Below are 26,216 nucleotides of genomic sequence, written 5' to 3'. Positions count from 1 at the left end.
GAAAAGCCAGAAGCTCTCAAAGCTCTTCCAAAAGAAATAATAAACCAAGCACATGCAAATGATTCCCTCATTCCTCCATTTATAATCTTTCTTGGAACTTTCTAGAATATAATTTTAATCCATTTTAATTATAAAGTGACGTTTTATAAATCTCCATAATATGAAGTCACTTATACAAATAGTTGAGGAAGTATATAATTATTTCAATGACCCTTTTAAATAATTAAAATTAGTCGTCTGATAATTTATTTATTTTTTGACAACTTAATTTTAATCTTCTAATTATTTTTAAGGATCAAACAAAAGTGATCATTACATTGAGAGTTAGGTATGTATCTAACTTTTATACCTATGCATGAGCAATGTGTTTGTTGGATCCATTGTAGGTTGAAAGTGTCGACTTCCCCAAGGCATGCTGCACATCTTGCTGGAAAGCTTGGGGTCTAGGTTCAATTCTTGGGCCACTCTCACTTGACTTCTTCCAATTTATGAAGTTGGTAAGAGACATTTCGGCCCAGATTTCCATAGGAAGGGTTTGATACTAAACACAACAAGCTGTAATGTCGTCAATAATTGGACTTTGAGCTTTAGCTTCTAGAACCCCTTCTTGCCTATGAATGAAAGTAGGTTGGAATAGTCTAGCAGATGAAACAAGGACAATCCTCTGGGTTTTGTGGGAGTGACATTACTGTTTTGAGCCTAAACTATGGTCTAGGTGTATTCATATTATTGTCTACCTTTTGCAACATTTGTGCCAACATATCCAACATCATATCAAACTTCCTTTCTACTCGAGTCTTAGGGATCTCTCTTGCATTAGATTCTCTTTTCCTTTTCTACCATAATATCTTTCTTTGGTGTAATTTTTGAAGGAACACTTCTTTATTCTGGGTTCTTTGAAGAATGGTTCTGTTGACGTGTTTTTTATGACCGCGTCTAACACAGAATAAAGTCACCAATGGTCACCTTATCCTCTCTTGATCAAGATTAGTCCGTATGCTAGGATTATTTACAGTTCAAACGACTAATTCCCAAGGTTCCTTCAGTGCGTGGATGTGACTCAATTGTTTGATGGGTTTGTTGATAACCCAAGGGGCCTGTTGACGTGTATTTCGTACACCATCATACACAGAATAAAATACCAATAGGCATCTTATCCTCTCTTGAGAAAATAGTCTCTAACTGCTGAAGATTCGCATAAAGGATCAGTTAGGTAGACTCCAAGGTTCTTTGATGTAGGGTCTCTACGTGTGGACAAGCTCCAGTGGTATGATGTGATTTGCTGGGATCACAAGGGGACTTACATCTGATGATTGAACTTCCGATCTGCTTTGCTGGACACAGGCTCTGACTAACTTGGATTTGAAAAAAAATGAAAAAAGGATAAGGGCGAAGAGAGGATCTAATCCTAATACTAAGAATGTAGGAGCAATGACTTGATTTTTGATGAAACTCTAACTAGATCTTGTTTTGACATCAATGGAACATCTACACAAGACTAGTGCGATCTTCTAAGGGAAGCTTTATGATGTTCAAATCATCACCGCAGGCATAGATACCATCCAAGTTGATGCATATCAATGAAGAGGCAACAAATTGAAATTGAGCTTAAGCTGAACGATTCCAGTTGACTACACAAGGCAAGTCTGCAATCAACAAACTGCTAGTAGTATGGATATACGAATTCCACCATCAATCAATCACATTTCCTCCATTCATCTAATCATCTACCATCTAAGATTGAAGACTCAACAAGAAACCATGCAAATTGCAAGAAAACGACATATTTCACCATTACTTCAATGAAAATGGAGTTTGTTTACAATCAATGGCAACAATTTCTTGCCTTGTCCTCCTATTCTACTCTAATTGCTATTCTATCAACTATATTCTAACTCTTCCAACTATTTACATGCTATCTCTAACTTATTGCTAATTAACCTTTACAAATGAAATGCCTGGGCTTATATAGTGCCCACAATACAATTTGATGGCTTAGATCAATTCAAGATCAATGGCCAAGATTTTACAATGAAAACCCTAATTAGGGTTTGTTACAACCATTACATAACATTTAATGCTTGACCAATGATAAAATTGTATTGCTTGGACACATGTCCTCTCTAGAAAAATCGACCAATGGATAGCCAGGGTAGGTACATCGGAGTTTGTGCCACCTTCCATGAGTTAAGTACATTGAATCTGGTCATGCTGAGATGGACCTCACTGATTGGAGACGTGATGACTAGGATGCCACCTCATTTGACACTTGTAACTTGGTAGATATTCAATTTGATGTCGTTGAGAGGCTATCTTTAATTAATTCATCTGGAATTATTTGCTTCTTCAACGAGCCCTTGTTCTAACTCCTTGTGTCCTTGATGTGCAGGATGATGATGTACCTCGCCTTGGAATGCTGGATTGAAAGAGGTTGCCCATGTCCTTACTTGATCGTCCTGGCGAAGACCGTCCTGGCGAAGACCGTCCTGGATCCGGCTTGATTTTCCTTGAAGAGATCTCCATTTGATGCCTACACAACATTTCAAAATTAGTACCATGATTTTGCAATACATAACATAAATTAGAGAGCAAATTTTAGGAAACTTAATGATAAGTCCTTTATTAATCATTTCCTAAAAACGACTATTGAGCTAAGGAATTCAAAATTCAAAATTCAAAATTTAGGCTATGACGATCAACGTTCAAAATCAAAACAATAAATTCATATCGCCATACCTCTCTTGAGAGCCTAACTCTAAAATGCAAAACAAGGAATTTGCCTAGGCAAAATCAAAATTAGATGGCTTCAACGTGATCTCCCTTCAAAATATCAACTTCGCCACCTTTGATATGTCCTTGATGTGATCTTCAAAGCAACGTTCCTCTTGCCAATTTCACCACCCTTCAAGTCTTTGACGTGATCTCCAAGTTCGCTCAAATGTAAACTTCAAGTTCGCACCCCTTTGAATAATAGTTCGCACCACTTTGCTTGAAATGAAAGCTCGCACTTGAATGGTAAAACGATGATGTAAAAATGAAGGTTTTCACCTCCCTTTATAAGCGCTTACCTCTCATCATTATTTAGGCCGACTTTGTGAAAATAAAGCAAATTAAACGATTTTTTTTTAATAAATAACAAGGCCGACTTTCATAAAACAATAAAATACCAAGCGCTCTATAATAATTAATTAATTTGCCATCGTTTTTAATTGATAAACTTCGATTTTTTTTTACAAGGCAAAAATTAATTAATATTTAAATGCAATATTTAAATGCTATTTTTAATTAAATTTTCAATCTTATCGAATTTTCTAGCATTTAAATAAATTCAAAAATGTGTTTGAGCGCCAAAATATTTTGAAGATGGAAAGATACGTACCTCATCGCCCTGGTCCCTGACTGAGGGACAGGAGCGATCTACCTTCTTGGTCTTGATTCGTGCAATTTCGACGTCCAAAGTCTTCATCTCCACGTTCAAATCGACATTTTTGTTAGGTCCTTTGAGCTTGATTAACTTTTCCTTGCGATTGAATGTCCTTTTGTGGTGATATCGCCCTGGTCCCTTAGAGAGGGACAGGAGCGATCCATGTGTTTTCTCCATTTCAAGCACAAATTGGTAATATTTAACGTCCATCTCCCTTTGTATCGCCTTCCAAATGATGTTTAAAACCTTGTACAGCCTTGTTTTGACATGGTCTTCAAAGGATTATAAGTGTTTTGGCAAATATCGCCCTGGTCCCTTGGAGAGGGATAGGAGCGATCTCCATGTCCTGGCTCAAATTTGCAAACATTTGATCTTCGTTCTTCGTTCATTGTCTTCCAAAGGACGTCCTTTACTTCGCCAATCCTTGCATTGTCTTGATTTTGAAGGAGCATGAGTGTTTTTGTAAAAATCGCTTTGGTCCTTGTCCAAAGGACAGGAGCGATATAACTTTCTTATTCAAATTGGTATATTTTGACATTCGACACCTTTGCACATCACCCTGTTAAGACGCCTTAGATCTTGTGTGATCCTACAAAACCTTGACTTGGCATGGATTTGAAGTAAAATGAAGGATCCTATGCAAATCGCCCTGGTCCCTTGGAGAGGGACAGGAGCGATATAGCTTCTGTGTTCAATTTAAGGATCTTTTAACGTTTGAAGTCTTTGTATATCACCTTCTAATCATGCCTTGGACCTCATACGACCTTGCAAAACCTTGACCTTACGTGTTTTTTGAGGAATTTGGCTAATATAATAAACATCGCTCTGGTCCCTTGGAGAGGGACAGGAGCGAACTTCAAGTCTTTGGGTTCATGCTTGCGTTCTCCAACTTGCAATTGTCCTCATCGTGTAAAACGTAGTCTTTTTGATCCCCTTGGTCGCTTACACTTGCTTAACTTTTGAAATCTATGCCTTTATGGAAATATCGCTCTGGTCCCTTCCTGAGGGACAGGAGCGAATTAGATGTCTTGGTGCAAATCCTTCATCTTTGGCAATTTTTGATGCTTTGCGCTTGATGGAGATGTCTTAAAATGTCTTTGCCACCTTGTACTTCGCCTTGAAGTGTCTTGAATTTGGAGGAAAAGGCAACATAACTAAGATATCGCCCTGGTCCCTTGGAGAGGGACAAGAGCGAATTTGTACTTGTAGTCTCCATCACACTTCGCCAGCTTCCAAATTTATCTTCAACGGTCTCGTAATGTTCCATTCCATTCATCCATGCCTTGGGTTTGATTGTAATTTAGCAAGAAATTTGTCTTAGACAAAAATCGCTCTGGTCCCTTCCTGAGGGACAGGAGCGAACTTAAGCATTTTGGTCCTTTGTTGGCATTTGGTAATCTTCAATTTATCTTCAATGAGTTCATTTCACCTCCTTCCTTGCCTTCAAACATAAAACTTGCTTGATCTTTGCCCAGATCGTACCTTATGAAGAATTTCGCTCTGGTCCTTCAGTGAGGGACAGGAGCGAATTTGACCCTCTAGGCAAAAACTTCATCATTTCATTGTTTTTGATCAAGTCTGGATGCTCTATCATGCTCATTTCGTCCTTCACCATGCCTTTGATGTCTCGATTCGTCCAAACAAGGTCAGGAATGGCTCAACTAAGCATTTTCGCTCTGGACCCTTGGTGAGGGACACGAGCGATTCGCCTTGGTCCCTTGGAGAGGGACAGGAGCGCTTTTCGCTCTGGACCCTTGGAGAAGGACATGAGCGAAATTTGACTTTTCGCACTCTCTATCAGGACAATTTTAATGGAATATAACATTTCCTTCTATGTTTCTTCTTTCTTATACTTTAAGTTATATTCCATATATACTTTCAGGATGTTTGAGAGTGGTTTCAGACCTCCAGGAGTTATATTGCAAAATCTAGTTTTTGGAGGTTTTTTCAGTTTCCAGACTTAGTCAAATTTCAGGATCAGGACATCAGACTTAGCCAAATTTCAGGACAGGACCTCACTCAAGCCGGACTTGCTATCCTATTGATCCCCTGGGCGACATTCAAAATGCAAAGGCTAGCTAACAAAACCCTAAAAAACCTAAAAAGACAAACCCTAAAAAGCAAAAAACATGGGTCCCCATTTGCAATGGGGCGATGTGTGAAAACGTCACAACAGGGCCTTACGTATGTTGAAGAAACTTATGCAAGCCCAAGGATTTTTTATACGGATGATTTGCAATAAAAGCTCTTAGTTTTGGATCTTTTGGATTTTGAATTATGTGGAAAGTAAATAGGAACAGGGCAGAGCAAAAACTAGACTAAAAGTAATCTAATCCTATGAACAAGGAGACAGGGTAACTTGCGCAAAATCCAACCACGCTTCGCTTTGCCAGCAATGCACAACTACACGAAGGCGGTGCAATCTTCAGAGGGTGTGTTAAAGATTTTCAAATCATCAAGAGAAACCATCAAATCGAACAATCTCTTTTGATAATCAAAGTTAAACATACACGTATAACGGAGGCTCAGGCTAACTTTGCACGGTATGCAACAATTAGCTGCACACCAAAAGTATGAGCACGAATTTTGCAACAAGCGATCCTATCAAATCCAGTTCGTCTAACAGCATGAAAGCAAATCTAATCTATGAAGAGAATGAGACCATGCGAGCTCCAAAACAACACAAGAACACACCAACAATTGAATAATGTATTAAGTGTTTGCTTCAAAAACTCTTAGCAACAATCTCTGACGATAGTCTCTCCTAATTACAAATGAGGGGGTCACCCCCTTACATAGGCCTCAAGCCATTATTACATGCAAAACCCTAATTAGGGTTTGCCCTAAAAGATTCTCCACTCAAGATGCAATAAGGTGGGAATCTCCAATTAATAACCCATCATGCCCATATACAATTGATTCAAAAGTGCCCAAAATAGCATCCATTGTGCATTAAATGCACCACCTCCTTCAAATTCGCCCAACATGCATTGAACATTCATCCATGCAAAAATCACCCCATTATGTCATAAATGATCCATCATTTCCACATGCGGCGGCTGCATGCAAAAGGAATCTGCCACAAATTCAACATGCAATGACCGGGTCTCCATTTGGTCAAATATTCCGGTAATGAATGCGCCACTCTACTGCCACGTGTTCAATAGATCCTCACCATGCAAGTGGGCCCCACCGTCGTATATCCGCTCCTGCACATCTGGAATTGTTGGAGAGGGAAAATTCGATTTAGGAAGAATTTTCTTGAAGTCTCTTCAACTTTCCTTGCTTAGAGAAGGTTTTTCATCAATTCTGCACATTTCCTATTTTTAGGAAAATTTCCAAATTAGGGTTCTACGGTCCAGGAGAGAGAAAATTCTCCTACGAATCCAAATCTGTAAAAAGTTTTGAAATTTGGATGTGATTTGATGCCCGGGAATGGATTTTTAAAAACTTTTCCTGGGGGAAATTTCTTGTTTAGTTCATCCCTGATTCCTTCCTTGCCTTAGAAATTTTATCTTCAATTCATCCTTGGATGTGATTTCTTGTTGTGGAGGAATTCTCCTTTGGAAAGAAATTTGTTCCTTACCCTGAGGAAGGAAATTCTTCATACCTTAGCCGATTTTCATGATTTCCAAGAACTATGTCCTGAAGGAACAAATTTCAAACACTTAGTCAATTTTTCACCTCTCTTGGAATTTCTTCTTCTTGGGTGCAATTCTTCCCCGATGAAGGAATTCATCTCTTTGTGCACTGTCCATGAGAAGATCATTTTAGCGCAACCCTGTGTTCCTAGGCGACATTTTACACTTGGTGGGGAATTCTTTCAATTCCATGGATTCCTTGCATCCCTCTATCTGGTGCTCCTTCTCTCACTTGGGCACTAAAATGCCTTGGTCAAGGATTCTTGCAATTTGCCTGTTTCTCCATGCACTCTTCATTCTGGTGCCCTCCACAAGGTTGGGGTGGAAATTCCTCCTGAGGAAGGAATTCATTGTTTTGTGAATTGTCAATGTCTTCTTGTCAACATCCCTATTTTTTAGGGATCCTCCTAAAATTTAGGAGCCAGGTTCATTGGATGGGGAATTTCATCCCGATTCTGAATCTATAAAATTTTCCACACTTGGTCGAGATTTGGTGTCTAAAAATAGCATATTCAAAAATTCGCCCAAGGGGAATTTTGCTTTTATTCCTCCTTGACTCCATGGATTCCATGCCATAGGCAAAATTTCAATTTTTTAGTCTTGGGTGGAATTTTCACCATGTCCATGGATTCATGGATTTTTCCTCCATTCCTTGGCATCTTCATTTTGGCGCCCCAGTCCAGACTTGGGCGCATTTTCACCATGTCCATGGATTCATGGATTTTTCCTCTTGTGAATGACTTTTCCATTTTGGCACCCCAGTCCAGTCTTGGGCACATTTTGGCTTTGTCCGTGGATTCACGGATTTTTCCTCCTGTGAATGCCTTTTCCATTTTGGCGCCCCAGTCCAGTCTTGGGCGCATTTTGGCCATGTCCATGGATTCATGGATTTTCAGTACTTGACCTATTTCTGGCTTTCCGGAATTAGAATTGTCTGTGAATTCCTGATCCTTGTCGCCTTGGCTGACTGACCCTGCCAGTAATAACATTCCAAAAATAGAAACTTTCCAGGTGTCAGCATTAGATCCCTAGACAGGGTGCAGTAATGACTTACTATAAATAGAAACTTACTAAAAATAGAAATTACTAAAAATAGTAAGTTTGATTTTGGCAAAATGGCGACATTTTGGGACTTGGAAAAATCCCTAAAAAATAGGGACTTTCTAAAAATAGAAAGTTGCTCCGTTTGGGCTCAAATTTTACTGGGAGGTCCCTTGAAGGCTCCTGATTCCAGTCGTATGCTTAGTTTTCCTGAAACCCTAACAGGGACCCCTAAAATTTAGGACAAAGGGCAAAACCCTAGAAAAAGGACAAAACAGGCCCTAGACTTCATAGAATTCGCTCGACAGAGAAGCAGGTTAACTCTAATTGACCCCTCGAACTTCCGCAATGCGAAGAGACTAAAGAGATTGCTACCAACACACACAAAAAGCCAAGACCGAACGACCAAAAGGGCCTAAAAGCTAGGGGGGTCCCTATCTGGGATGGGGTGATGTGTGATTAGGTCACAACAGGTTCCATGTCATGATTTCTCTTTGGTAGAATGTGGCTGCTCTATAATTGGAATGCATAAATTCTTTGCATGAAAGAGATTAGCTTTGAAAAGAAGATAGGTTGGCAAGACCACCAAATTTGATACCATTGTAATATCCCAAGCAAAATACTATTTAAAATCCTCATCAAATTTTTAATATTTTGGACAAATACATCTTGGGTTAATTAGCTCTTATGAATCCAAAAATTTCTCCTTGAATTTACTTGATAACACTTAACCCTAATAGTATATGTTGAGTTCACGAATAAAGATAAGTTGTAGATTTTAATGTTTATCCAAAACTAACATACCCAAATACAAACACTATTTTGCATTCACTCATAGTAGATACCCTAGGTTCAAAATGAGTCCACAATTGTAAAATGAATCCCAGAGCCTTTCTTACATTCAACGAGTCTGTAATAAATACAAAATGTTGCTATAGCAACAATAACAACTGGCAATGAAGCTTTTGCACTCACAACGACTTGCAAGTCAATAAAACTTGATATAACAGAGAGCCGCCACCATGAAAGCTCAAATACAACCTTTGAGTGAGATCATCTTTTGGCTAAAGGGATTTTGTTCTCTGATGTGCATGACCAAAGTGTTTTTGCCCTTTGATCATTTGTAAATCCAAGGGTTTTCATCCTCAATCAAGGCATTTGAACTTAGGACCCTTAATATCCCCAAAAAGAATGCTGAGATCTGCATTAAAGTCCTTTGACATCAGAATGGTATGCGATTGAGGATGCCCATTCCTATTGAGCATCATTTTCCCTTGGATTGCGCCTGAAATCACCCCCATATGTGTAGGGCTGTACTTGAAAGGCATGGGAACGTGATTCTCACAACATGCAAATGTCCTCAACAATAATGGTCAAGGTCCATCAGGTTTCAATACCCTAACCACTGCATTAATGGCAACAAAGGTTGTTTTCATTGCCTTCACAATTGGAGGTACATGTGGATCTACACCCTAAAGATTAAATAATATTTTAGGGTGGAACAAAAACCTTGTCTAGAATTTATGACATCAAAATCGAGCATTGATTGTGCTCTATGATTAGCATGGAGGTAGATGAGATGAATAGAGAGAAATGGTGGGAGCTTTGGACTTTGAAGGTTGGGGATGATAAGGAGCTCATGCAATTAAGGCATGTGGATGAGGGGAAGTTTGAACAAGCAATCTTGATGAGATAGGATAGTGGAAAGTGTTGGGGATTAGGAATGACTCATACATCATACCACGTTTAAGGTATCCTTGCACCTCCAACATTGATAGGGTATATGCTAGAAGTTACTAGGTGTCAAAGATTGAACATGCTCAAGTAAAGGGATGAGTAAAATTCTAACTCCAATGAGATGTATTGAGTTATTGACAGAGTTTGGGTAGAGGTAAGGCTACGAGTTTGACTTTGACAAAGTAACTTAGTAAAAATATTGAGTTGGAAGTTGGGAGTTGGGGATGAGATAAGAAGGGTACCTAGGGAAGGGGAACTTTAATAGTTTGATGGGAATTGAATGAAAGGCATGATGGGATGGACAAGTTTGAAAGTCTGCTGCTGAAGGGACTTGGGAAAAATTGGATGTAGAGGAAAAGGCATGCTAGGATGAGGAGCTTTGAAACTCCGACGACTAAAAAACAGTTAGATGATTGTTGATGCCCCCAAACTTAGAGACTTTGGGGACCTTAGACAAACATGAGGGGAAAAGAAAAGGAAAAACACACACAAAATTGGACTAGGGAAGATGTGGGAAATATGAAATAGGCATTTTGGTCCATAACATAAATTATCACAAAAAGAGGACATGAAATCCCACAAAGGATCAATGAAGAGTGGAATTGTTGTCTTGTACCCTTTGTTGATTTCAAAATCTTTATATGGGGCAACTCGTGTTGGCATATAATGGATCTTAGCACAATTATGTTTACGACTTAACTGCAATGCCCTCTTTCTAATTTGTTTAGTTCTAAGAGTGTTTGGGTCACTTTCCTGTGTTGGGTGAGGTTTCGAACTTTTTTATATTGTCATGCTTTCCATTTCCACACCCTCCCTTCTCACTTGCTTCTCTCTTGTGAGCTTCAACCTCCTTGTTTGCTTAACACCTTGATTCCCCGAGCCTTGCTTCTTTGGCCATACATTTTTCTTTGGACCTTTGAGAATTTTGATTGTGGTCTTACCTTCTTGAAAGTGTTAGCAGGATATCTCGAATCCCCAAACCCTTGCCGTATTGCTCCTATCGGCATACAAATTTATAGACCCTCATTGTCTTGCATCCCGACACTCCAGAACCCCACTCATCAAACGCTTGACATTAGACCTTGGGATAATTCACTACTCATCCTTTAAGCATACATTTCCTTGGACTCCTGGATTTAGGCATGCACTTTCATAGAACCTTGCTGTTTGAACGGAGGACTTCACCAAGTCACGATCAATAAAGTGTTGACACTCCATTTTGTTGTGTCTCATCTTCTTTGTTTTGCCCTTCTGCTGTAGTTGCTTTGTGTTAATCTGACCTTTTTAATTTATTGAGATAGTATAAGTGGGTTATTTAGCCATAGTGTTGCTTGAATTGCTTCTCTTTGTCATCCTTTGCATGCTCATTATGTGTCCAAGATTGCAAAATTTCCAAAAATTTCTAAGTGTTGATGTATTTGGGTGATTTCCTCATGTTCTAGATGTTGTCGAAGTTTTAGACTTTTGGGTTATCGACCTTCCTCCTTGTAGCATACCCTTCTACTTGGTCTCAACAATTTGGTCTAAGCCTTGTAAAATTTATTAGCCTATTGGACTTGTCGGAATTGTCATACTAGTTGTTCGAACTTCGAAATGTGTTAATGCCTTAGAATATTTTTTTCTGTTTGAGTTTCAGTCATCCCTTACCTATGTACCATCTTCATTGTTTCCTTGAAAGTTTGAACTTTGATCATTTGCCTTAAAACCTTTACATCGCTAGACTTTTGGATTTCCTCCTTCCTCCATGCATCTCGCTCCTTCCTCAATTCTTGATTCATTGTCACTTAATGTTTTGTTAGAGTTTGGGTTGTGGGATTTCTCTTCCTCAAGTACCGATTTCTGATTTCCCAACTCTTGCATTGAAAAGTTCGCTTAAGTGTTTTGGAGTTGGCGTTTCCTTTATCCAAGTACTCGATCTTTGATTTTCTTGATTTTTTGACCCCACCTATGTAATGTCTCCTTTTTTGGATGATATGGTTTATGATTGGATTAGCCTATTATTGGCCCTTGTAGGCTAAGACTGACGGTTAGAGGGTTCCAGTTGGCAGTGCAAGAGGCTTATTCCTATTCCGGAGGTCAAAAGTGTTCAGGATTGCTCTTCGTTTGGTTTAGTTTGGCCTTCGTTTGACTCTGTTTCACACTCACTATTTATAGTAAGTTGGTGGTTGATTTAGAGGGACCCTTACTATTTTTAGTAAGGTAGTTAGATGCGCAGATGCAGTTATTGACCCTCTGGTTCAGACGGGATTGAAAAATAATGAATATTCGAGGAGTTATTAATGTTTAATTGGCCTAAATGATAATTATTTATTAAAAGGTGATAATATAATGTTATAACTTGAGGGTCAATTCATCATGAAGAGGGGGCCATTTGAGGAATTAATTATGAATGCCAATCTTAATGAAATATTAAATGTTTTCCCTAAGTCTTAATGAAATAACATTTTAAATGTTCTTAATATGTCTTTTATGGGAAATCGAGCCTTAAGGAGGAATTATAAACAGTCCCTCAATGAAATTGATTTCATTATGATTGAGCATTTGTTATTCTTCATTCTTGAGTGGTGGGAAGAAACCAAGGGTTTCCAACACTTGCAGCCATTGAAGAACGTCAACTCTTCAGTGTTGCAGCTATTCTGAGGTGGTAAAATATCCTTTGAGGGTAGCAATTGGAGTGGCTTCACTCAGAGGTCACATTTGTGCGAATTAGAGAAGGAATCAATCAAGGTCATCAAGTAGATTGTTGATGGTAAGGAGCAGGTAACTTTGGGCAGCGATCATTAATTGTTGGGCACGTTATTTGTAGGCCATACAGCTCTCTAATCTCCAGCCGTACCATTATTCCAACCAAGCAGTTTGAACTTGTAATCAGTCCCATTAGTGACTTATATGCAGCAGACTGAATTTGTGATCAGCTTCAGCAGTGGCTGCCTATAATCAGGTTTTGATCAAAATACTTACTCATCCCTTTGGGAATGCATTTGGTTTGTAAGCCGTTGAATAAATTGAATGAGATAGAACGGCAATGAAAGGAAGGAGAGGTTGCATGATAAATGTTTGATGTAATGTCTATGGTTATAATCTTCATAGATAGCATAACAGTTTGCATGTCAACTGTTTGAGTTAATGCCTAGTTGCTGTAGGTGTATATTGGTTTTCTTAGGATGCATGGAAAGTGTTTTACAATATGTCAACTCGCTGTACAAGTTGATTTCAGTCACTTATATGTATGAGAAAGGTCAAAAACAGTTAGTATATCATTTCTATTATATTGTCAACCAATCATGCGTCATTAGAGCATTCAAAAACATCAATTGTAAGCATTTCAATCACATTTGACATCATTCCAAGCAAGCATAAACAAACTGAAACACAAATCCAGCAAGCATAGAGGTTGCATAAGAAGTGTTTGACAGTATTCCTTCAAGGCTTAGGCAGCAAATTCACACTTGAACAGCCAAGGGTCTTTACAACCTACCTTTCATTCCTTTTTAGAGTTTTTACTTTCCGTCATTTTGTACTTGATCCAAGATATGCTTGACTCCCAAACCTTGATAAAGCAAAATAATTCAAAGTTTTAAGTTGACAAGTTGGTACGTTCATGAACCTACCGAAAGACCAACAAAAGATTGAATGTTGAAGAGTTTGTGAACTCTTTGAAAGTGTGATGAGCTAATAGGAGAGAAAAGTAATGAAAGAAGAAAAGGGACTAGTTTTAAAAGTTGGCTAGTTCATAGGTTCATGAACCTACAAAAAGGTTGACAATGTTTACAATGTTGGAGAGTCCATGAGCTCACAAACTCCCTAAAGGTACAATATGGTTCACAAAAAGAAAAAAGCTTTGACTTAATGTTAAAGGGCAAATAAAATAAATGTTTTAGCTGCAAAAAGGCATTAGTGACCTATAGCAATTCAAAAACCTTGGAGCTTACCCCCACCTATCAGTACTGCATCCTAAGCTTCCATTAATGATGCAACTGATAGGGTGTCTTTCTAGATCAGTTTTTTTTTCTGGTTGGAACCAACTATTAACAATAAGGCATGTATTCATGTATTTCTAGTGAAGGAAAAGACCCAAAATGCCAACTATGTTTTTTATGCAGCAAGTGAAGCTCAGTTATTGTTCCAACAACTTCTTAGGTTTTTTTTAGCATTCACTTCAGAAACGATGGTGGTATAAGTGTAGAGGACATCTGCAAGTTTAGAAAAAAAAAACATTCCTCCACATTTCTAGTGCATCTAGACATATTTGCAGCATGATTTAGGGGAAATGGCACCCAATGAATATGGGTGTTATCTGCACCATGCTATCCATGGGTTAGATTCATTTATTGCAGTTCTGACTTTTCTTTGACATGGTTATTAAGGATCAAAAAGGTTTTCATTTTGGAGGGGGGAAAAGCAAGAAGACCAATTGTAGAGTAGAAAATAGAAAATATTACAATGAATCCTAGGCTTTGTATTTTTGGTTCTGGGAATTGTGATTTTGTTATTGAATTGTTGTGGGTTCTTCTAAAATGTTTAATAAAACTATTGTAAACTCTGAAGAAAGGGTATAACTAGCATATCTAATATTGTTATAGTGTCTCCAGGAATATTTTGTATATTGCCTTGACAGATTTTGATTAGTTGGTAAGCTAGAAGGCTGTAAAATCATTCCAAAGTCTTTGTTATGCATCTCTTTAAATATCAATAAAGGAATATACAGGTTTATTACTGGATTGTTAAGTAGACTCTTATAAAGTTTTGCAATGTATTTGTTAAGTCATTCGCATATATAGAACCCAGATTTATGTGTGTATTAGAATGAACATGGTATTCGGTAAGGGTATTCGGTTATATCTTAATTAAGGTATCCCATTTGTTTTCAGCTGTTGCAAGTTTTATATGAATCCGATACACTTTGCCCATTGGATATAGGCACCAATTTGTAATTTGTTTCCCATTCCATCTTCTCAACATATTAAAAGAAATCAATCATCATATACATTTTCAGTTGTGTTGCTATTCCCAGCTTCCTTGTATGTGAGTGTAGAATAGTAATAGGGCTTATTATATCCATTCCTTGAATACTCCTTTTGATTAGCTCTTCTCTATTGTAAAAAGGTGTAACTTTGCATATTCAAACAAGCACATAAATACATTGTGACAACCTGTATAGGGTTATAGTGTGCAGTGGGTATGGTTTGTAGCAGGTAACTATTCAATCCCATTTACATTACAACTCAATGCTTAGGGAAGCTCTCATTGGTCTTGCAAAACCAGAAGCGAAGGAAGTTCTACACACCTCAATAAGTGGTCCTTAGTTGCCCTATTTGAATATAGATTTTGTGGTATATATCCTAGGTTTGACATCATTGACATAAGGCAAATTATATGGCATTTAGGGATTTGGGGTTAACAACTTAGATCACCAACAAATTGGTGCTGTTACTGGGGACATTTGAAGCAAGCATTCAACTTTAAGACCCTAGTTAACTAACAAGTGTGATGTAGGCAGGAAATCTTGCCCTTGGGAGATGCTTTTAGAAAATTTGATATCAGAAAAATATATTTTTCCTAGTTTTAGAAGTGGCATATCTATCATTCAGAAATCATTTTGCAAGAAAGAGAAATCAGAATGGAGAGAAGACAACGATTCAGGAGTCAAGGACATCTTGATGTGATTTCACTACAAGTAAGGAGATGAAAAGCTAAAAACCTAGGTATGTTTCCTGAACTCTCAAAGTACTGAATTTGTGGTTACATCAGGAAGAAGAGAAGCATTTGGGGAACAATATTAGTATACCTCAGATGACTTAGTTGGCAACAGGATTAGAACCAGTAGAACTCGAAGATGTGATTATGGTATGCTTGGGAATGAAACGATGGTGGGACAAGGAGCAGAGGTACACCCCAAGAATTGCATATTGAAGGTCTAGATATGATTTGACCTCTACCTCCATGTCTAAGAAATCCAAGGAGAATGAACATCACAACTCTCCTACCTCATTTCGTGAAACTAAATAGAAACTCTTTTCCAAGATGTTGATGCAGCCACTCATTCAGAGAATGAGTGTAGGGGAGAGAATTAGATCAACAAATAGATCTAATTGAGCAACTTAGGCAAACACAACTAGAAGCCTAAATTGAACTGAGGCAAGTTCAACTTGCATAGCAAGCCCAACAAATCAATCGAAATCAAAATGTTGCTCAACCATGGAATAAAAATAAGAGTAATGCACACAGTTCACAACCAAATCAGCACTACCATCAACAATAGCAAAATGTAAGACAAAACATAGGAGTTAACCTTAGGAGACATGCTTAGAGATTTGCTCTAGCAAGATGGCCATTAGAATTAGAAAGATACATATAGCTTGAATATTATGGTATTCCAGAATACCCTAATCCAATTCCAAATGAGATTAGAGGAAGAGTGCTAAAATTCTAGGGCAATAATGTTGTCACTAGTGAGGACCACTTAAGGCGTTTCATCAATGTGCAAGATGAATATGAGATGTAAGATAAAGATGTCATGATGAAACTCTGTGTAGTCACTAGAGGGAGAGTGCAAAAGAATGGTACAAGAGCATTCCAGCTGTAAGCATCAACTCATAGGATGAGTCTGTGAGGGGTTTTATAGTGCAGTATGCAAAAAGAGTGGATCCAAAATTTAAAATCAATGAGCTAACAATAATAAAGGGTTATTGTTGATTTCAACAAAGGATTTGTAATGACAGTGAGAAAGTGCCCCATCATGTGAGACTGAATCAAAGATCCAACAACTACATTCAGCACTATCTCAAAGAGCCATCAACGCATATTCCTCATCAGTCTCTACCTCGTTAGCTTCATTTTGTTGCTTGTTGGATAGATCAAATTGTTGTTTCCCACAATCATTCTTCACATGCCCCAATTTCTGACAAATAGAAGCATTTTACCTTTCTCCATGATTGTGATGATGAAGAATGAGAATTGTGAATTAGAAAGATACATATAGCTTGAATATTATGGTATTCCAGAATACCCTAATCCAATTCCAAAGGAGATTAGAGGAAGAGTGCCAAAATTCTAGGGCAATAATGTTGTCACTAGTGAGGACCACTTAAGGCGTTTCGTCAATGTGCAAGATGAATATGAGATGTAAGATGAAGATGTCACGATGAAACTCTTTGTGTAGTCACTAGAGGGAGAGTGCAAAAGAATGGTACAAGAGCATTCCAGATGTAAGCATCAACTCATAGGATGAGTTTGTGAGGGGTTTTAGAGTGCAGTATGCAAAAAGAGTGGATCCAAAATTTAAAATCAATGAGCTAACAATAATAAAGGGTTATTGTTGATTTCAACAATGGATTTGTAATGACAGTGAGAAAAGTGCCCCATCATGTGAGACTGAATCAAAGATCCAACAACTGCATTCAGCACTATCTCAAAGAGCCATCAACGCATATTCCTCATCAGTCTCTACCACGTTAGCTTCATTTTGTTGCTTGTTGGATAGATCAAATTGTTGTTTCCCACAATCATTCTTCACATGCCCAAATTTCTGACAAATAGAAGCATTTCACCTTTCTCCATGATTGTGATGATGAAGAATGAGAATTGTGAATTAGAAAGATACATATAGCTTGAATATTATGGTATTCCAGAATACCCTAATCCAATTCCAAATGAGATTAGAGGAAGAGTGCCAAAATTCTAGGGCAATAATGTTGTCACTAGTGAGGACCACTTAAGGCATTTCATCAATGTGCAAGATGAATATGAGATGTAAGATGAAGATGTCACGATGAAACTCTTTGTGTAGTCACTAGAGGGAGAGTGCAAAAGAATGGTACAAGAGCATTCCAGATGTAGCATCAACTCATAGGATGAGTCTGTGAGGGGTTTTAGAGTGCAGTATGCAAAAAGAGTGGATCCAAAATTTAAAATCAATGAGCTAACAATAATAAAGGGTTATTGTTGATTTCAACAATGGATTTGTAATGACAGTGAGAAAAGTGCCCCATCATGTGAGACTGAATCAAAGATCCAACAACTGCATTCAGCACTATCTCAAAGAGCCATCAACACATATTCCTCATCATTCTCTACCACGTTAGCTTCATTTTGTTGCTTGTTGGATAGATCAAATTGTTGTTTCCCACAATCATTCTTCACATGCCCAAATTTCTGACAAATAGAAGCATTTATCTGCATTTTGAAATCATTGTTCCTCAATTGTGATGATGAAGAACAATGATAAGAGCAATTACACTTTCTGAACTCCCAGAAGGAACTTCACTAAGTTGTTCTTATCATTGTTCCTTCGGCAACAAATATGTGCTGACCTTGTCAAAGGTCAAGTTTTGGCATTTTGCCAATAGATTAAGAGACTACACAAAAGTCACACAGGAGGCTAACAAAATGTTGATGGGCAAAGCAACCATATCCTCATCATCGTTTGCTTTGTTGGCAGTAGCAAGCTGATCACTAAGATTCTTGAATTTGAGAAGATTATTTGACAATGACCCATCCTCATGCAATTGTGTAGAAAATAAGTTTTTAAGATACAAGACTCGACCTTTTTCTGACACTTGATACTTGTTTTGCAAACTATTCCACAGAGTTCATGGAGATATAGCAATTTGGACTTCGGGATTATAATCAACTGTCACTAACAACTAGAGAATCAATAGGGCTTCCCTATGACACTTGTCATAGTCACCTGGGTTATTAGCAAGCTTGATTTTTGTGCCTTACAGAATTTTGTCACATTTCTAAAACTCAACAATTGCTAGTATCTTGTGACTTCATATATTGTAGTTTTTTACTTATCAATTTTTGTGACTCAGTCAACGCTAATCTAAATATAAGCCATTACCCTAGTAACCCCCAAAAAAACTTTTCTTGAAAACCATTGAAAAGTTATGCTACGCTAATCTAAATATAAGCCATTACCCTACTAACCCCCAAAAAAGCTTTTCTTGAAAACCATTGAAAAGTTATGCTGATCTTTTCTTGCAAAAATCAAACTGACCCCAAAAATTTTAACTTCATGCCAAATAATAATTTGAAAAACCTGTTTTGAATTTGACTCAAAAAATTAAAAACTTCGGAAATTTTCCAAAACCCTTAGAAAAATATTTGATGTTAAACTGAACAAATTGTGCCCTAGCAATGAATGTAGAAATCTCACGAGCTCCTTCTTGTGCATTTTTGGTTTGTGTCTATTACTTGTTTGATAAGATGGCAAATGCAGATAAAAATTGCTACTCCAAATTCGTGTGTGATTAAGAACATCTGTTGTGTGCTTGAAAAAATGGTGATCTATTGCTATTTTGGCTGTGATTGCTGGAAATGAATCGTGATTTTTGCTGGAAGCTTAGTAAACTCGTACATCTGGAATTTTAGCCATGATTTGCAATTTAAAAACCCTTAAAAAGACCTTGTGAAATTCCTTTGATTTTTTCCTTTTTTTGCCCATGATTCCTCCCTCACAATTTTTAGAAAACAGTGAACACGATTTAGATTTCCATGACTTATAGTCCTCCAAACATGGTAGCAAATAGTATTTTTGATTTTTCACATGACGTAGTGCTTGTACCTTATGTTCCCAACTTTGAAATCTGCGCGATCAATTCAATCTGGCTTTGATACCAATGTTGGTAAAAACTGAAGAATAAGATGAGAGAAATTGGAGTATGTTCTCATGTGGAGAGCATTGCATTATATTAACAATCATATGCTAAAAATAGCATGGAGTTGCATACTAAAAATAGATGTAGTGTATGAATAGAAAAATGTTACAAACTAACAACTGAATAATCAAAGTGACAATTGTATGCAGATACTTTATTATAATATTAAACTAATATAAACTAGTATTCTAATAAATCTGTAAAATCTTGAGATAGAAAATTTGGATAATGATTTATTTGTATAGATTATTCTACCTAAAGGAGAATATCTGTTAATAATTTTCATGGGGTTCAAGAAGAAAACTCACAGCTTTTAAGGCAAATTTAACATTTCCCCAAAGGTGGATGTTTTGATAGCAAAATACTTAGGTCCAATGTCAGTATTTGTCCAAGATCAATCCTTTGTAGTGATTAGTGATCAAATTATCTGACATGAGCTCACTGTTACTATAACAAGCCATTTTTTGTGTTTTCCTATTGGCAACCATCCTCATTGGTTGTTGGGCAGTGACCGCAACACTTATCTGCCTAACAGAAACTACTTTAACTATTACTACAATTTTTTTTTGATTTGGTAATGGAATATGGTGGTTTAGGTGGGAGGGTTCACCATAAAGCAGATGGTTTATCGCATCCAAACCTCTCATGATGCTTATTCATGGAAAGAAAATTTCTTTGCAGTGAGCCATATTTGCCTCCATGAGATATATGGCCAGATGGGCCCACAACCTAATCATTTTCCACAATCATTAACTGCTATTCTTTCTGTTTCTGCTGGTTGTTTAGCATACACATTATCTATGGTAGTATTTTCTTTTTATATTCAGAGCAAGGAGCAGTAAACTTATGCTTCTAAGAATTGTGATTGAAAAACTGAAAGAAAAAAAGAACTAAAAAAAAAATCTTGTTCTGTGGTTCCAAAAATAAATTTGATGTGATGACTATCCTCCTGTGTTGATGTGCCTCTATGATGATTCAGAGTCTTGACCCATGCAATTACTTCTTGGGTATTAAAATCCCATCTTTGCATCAAACAGAAGTGATTCCTTTAAGAATGGTGGGCAGTTATACATTGGTGCTTTTCTGCCTTATTTCATGCAAAATGATAAAAGATTTGTTGAAATTTAATGTTGGTGGAATGCTGTTTAGCTGTTTATGAAAGTTCTTTGCTAACTCCATTCCTGCTGCAGCATTTACTGCCCTCTTGGAATGCTTTATCAATGCTGCAGATTGCCTATAAGAACATTTTTTGGGTTACATCTGCTGTGGTTACAACTGTCCTTGAGAGCTTGAGAAAATTTATTATGAATGCTGTTCAAATTCTGAACCTGGGATTGTTTATTGGAATGTTTATTATTGTTGTGGGGTGGATGAGTACAATGCTGTATCAGCAAACGTAGTTAGCGGAAAAACAGGGATAGGCGTGTTGGGAGTTGAGCAACAGTAATACAACTGGGGAAAATAAGGTGTACATGGTTGGTAGTACTTATCATAAAAGATTGGAGGATTTACAAGAAAAGTAGCAATTAAATAGGATAGCTTCATACGACTGAGAGGGTGAAAATGGATAAATAGCAAATCTTTCTAATATTAATATATCCACAGATCCATAGGTTCATTTAACATCGTTTGTAATTATGTGGGATGTATGATGATACTAATCCAGCCATAGATTTAAATTTTTTAATTATGTCTAGAATGTATATAATGGAAAATCTTTTGACAATATGTGTTTCCTGGGAACAAAGGAAGCAACTACCTGAAACCAGGGAAAAAATGAATTCCTCAAGCTGAATAAGAATCATTGGAGTTCTCTTTTTCTTTTACAGTTCTTTCCATTTTAATAGATTTATGAACTAAGTGCATCCTCATTTCTCTGTTTTATCTTTCAAAGCTGACTGTGCCTTGAATTTATCATTTAAAATAATGACTTCTCTTATTTGCTGTCAACAGAGTTATCGAGAATTATGTGAGAAGTATCCTATGTTTCGTGAGAGGTCAGAAAATGTTGAGCTTGCAGTCAGAATCTCTTTGCAACCCTGGAAATCTTTCAAACCAGATGGAGTAAGTGTTATACCTGATCTATGATGAGGTTCCAAAATTAATAAGATATTTTGAGTCCCGTTCTTCTGTGTTATTCTGCCTTCTGTTACATCTTGATGATTATTGAGATCTGGCAATACAGATTTATTTTTATGCTTTCCAATATCTCTCACCATTTTTAACTTTCCCAAAGCCATCTCTTTCTCATCGAAGCTGATATTGTTAAATCTATTTAAGGCATAAATTGGACAATTTTTTCCAGGAAATGGATCTTTAAGTTCTCATAAAAAAATGCCTAGTATGTGCATGTTGCCTAAAAGGAGCTGTCACCAACTGGAATTGCAAACCTTGTGTGTAATTATAAAGTGACGGACTACCAGTTTATATGGTTTAGCCTTATAGAATAATTACCATTGCTAATTAATCACATGGAAGCACATCATTTTTTGATGAGAAATTGGCTGTTCTAGATATTAGTGAACAATTCAGATTAGATGTTGATCGAATCTTCTAAATACAATTCCGTTGATGATTTAACAAGTATATATCTTGGAAAATGTTGTAGTTCTATCCTAATACCAAAATATGAAATTACACGTTTAACATGTGAGCAAATAGAAATGTGAGAGATTCCACTACAAGACAAGTTAACAATTCTCAGATTGTTATAAAATATAAGATAGAACATTTGTTGTAGAATGCAGATCTAATTTTTTTGCTTGAGTTGGAGTAACTTGATCTGAAAAATCATTACTTAATAGCTAAGTTACCGGTACTGGTTCGGGTTCGGGTTTGAGGGTTCAGTTTGTAGATTTAGTCAAAAACAATTTGGGGATTGGGTTTGTCCATACAAAAAAATATAAAAACTAGAGATATATACATATTTGCAGCAGTAATTAAGTTTAAAATGCACCACACACAGCATTATATATTATTGTAATGGTGAATATAAGGGTTTCACCAATTAAGGTAACAAAACCACTAATTTTGCTTAATTAACCATCACATTGAAAGAGGGAGGGACTTAATAGATCAAGGCTTAATCCCTCTAAGGAAAAAGCTCTGAGATACTGATTAGGTTCACCTCTGTTAGGGTTTTGATTCCCTCTTTCTAAGTTGAATTGTGAAAATGCTGAAATTAGGGTAAATGGGTGAATATTGAAGAGATCGGGCATAAACATTGAGCTATAGCTGTCGTATGGAGACACCAACCTAGATCTAGGCAAAATAGGATGTTTTCGATCTATTCCCAGAAATTTGGCCTTATTTTTTGGGACCCTGTTGCTCCAATTCGGCCTGATTCTCCGAATTTATTGCTGTAAAAAGGTGAACCTATTCATTTCTGCAAGTCTTGTCGATCCTTTGAATGCAGCTCTGTACCTATTTCTTGCACACCGAAAGAAGGGGGAAATTGTTGGGAATAGGGGTTTTCCTAAGTCAAACCCTGGTTTGGAATCAACCTTGAATGAAATAATGCAAATACTACGATAATTTTTTAAGGAAATATATCTTCGATCTGCAATTGCTGTTGATGATGCTTTGTTCTTTGAATGTAATCACATATGTTGTATGAAATGCCATGAACATGACAAAACCCTAATCACACACACATGCTTGCATGGAAATTGACATGACTTTGTTCCACAATGCTAGATGATGAATATGCAGCCTTGAAGATCTCTGAAAGTGCTTAATAATGAATGCTTCATGGATGTACAAGTGATAAGAATTGATTGCTTAGATTGTTGGGGGTGGATAGATGAAATTAGGTTGATAAAATGTCTTTATATAGGGGTATCTAGGTAAATTACTGATTAGGTCGATCTCCAACGATCATGTGGAGCCATGGGGATCAAATCTTATCAGGGATATATAGCACCTACCTGTTGACGTGTATTTTGTACACAATCAAACACAGAATAAAATACCCAAGGGTACCTTATCCTCTCTTGAATAAAGCCTCTGATTGCTGAAGATGTTGCGAAGAAGGATCAATCAGGGTGACTCCAAGGTTCTGTAATGTAGGGTCTCTACGTGTGGATAAGCACCAGTGGCCATTGTGAATGCTGTTTCATCAAGGGGCCTTACGTTTCCGTTCAGGAACAGTTTTTCCTAAAAACTAACAAGTTCTCAAAAAGATCAAAAGGTAGGGTTTGCAAGAGATGAATCCTAATCTAATCCTAAGAATGACTCGATGTAGGCTCGACTTGGTAAGATTCGACCAATTTCAGTATTGCCAAGGAATTACAACTCTACTGAGATTGATGCGATCTTCTAAGGTGATTATTGATTTTCAAATCATCAAGAATCATAGACACTACCATGAAGGTACATGTCAATAGTTCAATAATGACTAAAGTTTTAAGCAATCCAAATATCTCCAGTTGACCACACAAGGCGTCCTTACAATCAGTAAGAAGCTAGTGGTTTGGAACGTGAATCTCACCAAAGATCAAGCTCAACACTTAGTCCTTCAAATTTAAATACTACTTCGATCAAGAATGATTCAAGAAAGTAAGCAACCATGAAAGTAGCCACAAGAATTGCAATAAAACACCATAACTTCAATATTTTATTGATCTCAAAGCCAAAATAGACAACAATTGCTTGAAATTCTTTCTTCAAAACTCAATCTTGCTACAAAATAACTTTCTTCTCTCCAAAAGCTCTAATTCTATTCTGCTATTCTCTATCTATATTCTATTACAAAATGAAAATGAATGAGGGTATATATAGCATCCTCAATTACAATGAACGGCCCAGATCAAAAGAAGATCAACGGCTGAGATTTTGACACCTAAACCCTAATTAGGGTTTTATTACAAAAAGTTCCCCTTTTATTGAACAATATTAAATGCATAGCCAAATATTTAATTGGCACAAAAATCTAGGAAACATAGACCAATGATAATTAAGGTGCCACATCATCTATAACAACCTCTCTTCTAGAACCTTGTTCCCTTTCCAATGCTCCTTCTTAGCATATGTAGTGAATTTGGACACGATTCCTTCAATCTCAGCAATAGGAATCTCTGGAAGATTCCTCATTCGTTCCTCCAAGTGGATGACTTGATCAAAAGACTTGAGAAGAGCTGCATCCCATCCAGGCTCGAGTTCTTTGATTTTCTCAATCAGGAGCATAGTGGCGAACATTTGATCTCTTTGCTCATCTGTGATAACACTCTCACCTTTGCAAAAGACGACCTTGACCTTCTCCTCCAACTCTTGAAGATTCACATCTGTCTCATCTTCAATCCTCCTGCCAAGAATGGAACATAACACCTCAAACACCTTGTCCTGAATCGGATGGATGACCTCCTCAACTTGATTACATTTCGTACTAACGTCTTCGAAAAGAACTTCCTTCATCTGAAGTAGAGTTAACCACTGAAGTAAATTATGAGCTCCTACATCCATTATCTTTTCTTGTGCTAAGATCTTCCTTGGTGTTTGCCTGATTACTTGCAAAACAAGAATGATAACATCTCTAGTGTGGGCAAAGGCGACTACTGTTATCATTAGGTTATGAATGATCTCAAGGACCTGGATAGCTCGATGGGTGGTCTGCATCATTCTTGTTGCGAACTCAATAGCAACGGTATGGGATTTGTCAATCCAAGAGCTCATAAGCTGAACCAAGCTCTTAACTCTTCCTGCCTCACCAACTGATTCAAGGGGAAGTGCTTGCACAGGAGATACTGTCGGATCCTGACGTCCCAAAGGCTGATTGAGATGGCTAAAGTAGCCTCTCCAAGCACCGACCTCTCACTCAAGCTTTCTATTCTTTTCCATTTCTTCTCTAAGCTTGTCTTTAAGTGCCTCAAATGAATCAGTGGCCTCATCTAGTGTCTGCTCGGCTGTGAGTGGACCAAGCTCAAATGTTTCTACATCATACTCTTCTGCAAGGATTTCACCTTCATATTTGTCTACTGCTGGTGTAGCTATCTGCAACTTCCTGGACCCTGTCTCATCTCTAATCATCTTGGACATCTTGGTAGCCTTCCTTCTCTTTGTCACTTCCTGAGAATTTCCAACAAGGCTTTCTAAATCAATTACATTATCTTCATCTTCGATCACAATCACCCTCGTTAGCCTCTCCTTTAACGAGTCTGGAATGGCGGACCTTGTCTCTCTAACTTGTATTTCTTTAGGCACGGATCCCTCTTCTCGGAGAGGAGATGTCACTTCATCATCATTCCTGTCTTCATGTAGCTCATTGACTTGGGGAGATTGACTTGATGAACGTTGAGGTGCTTGCCTTCATGTTTATCATTCTGAACCATTGATTCCATAGATTCCTCAACTTCAAGTACTCTCTTCTCTTGTCCTTGACTTGTCCCTTTTTCATGTTGGGAAGATGTACTAGATGAGTGACCTCGATGGGCCTCTTGCTTCCTCTTGGAGGGTTCCCTTTTCTCAGGTCTTTCTTTCCTCTTCGCGCTTCTAGGATGAGGATTGCCTTCACTCACACATCTAGGGTGAGTACTGTCTTCATTTGTGCTCCTAGGATGAGGATTGCCTTCGCTTGTGCTTGCTCCTCCTTCCCTTGGCCTTTCCTCCAAAGTAAAAGTCATCGATGTGTTCTGTTCTCTCAACTTTTGATGTTGTATATCCACCCATCTGCGAGTACAAGACAAAATCGGAGCCATCAAAGTTCTCAAGTTTGTA

The 26,216-nt window shown here is 37.5% G+C and overlaps 1 protein-coding gene across 3 annotated transcripts in view; it reads left to right on the top strand.

Moving 5' to 3' along the window:
- Nucleotides 1–26,216, top strand: part of LOC131033741 (uroporphyrinogen decarboxylase, chloroplastic) — a 140,280-nt gene that overhangs the window by 56,592 nt on the left and 57,472 nt on the right. For all 3 annotated transcript variants that reach the window (XM_057965020.2, XM_057965019.2, XM_057965021.2), the window contains exon 3: nucleotides 21,459–21,569. In XM_057965020.2, coding sequence (XP_057821003.2) covers nucleotides 21,459–21,569 — 111 coding nt within the window. The remainder of the gene's footprint in view (nucleotides 1–21,458; nucleotides 21,570–26,216) is intronic.

The sequence above is a fragment of the Cryptomeria japonica genome, chromosome 4 (assembly GCF_030272615.1).
Source record: "Cryptomeria japonica chromosome 4, Sugi_1.0, whole genome shotgun sequence".
Lineage (NCBI taxonomy): Eukaryota > Viridiplantae > Streptophyta > Pinopsida > Cupressales > Cupressaceae > Cryptomeria > Cryptomeria japonica.
This window is presented reverse-complemented; position numbering and strand designations above follow the sequence as displayed.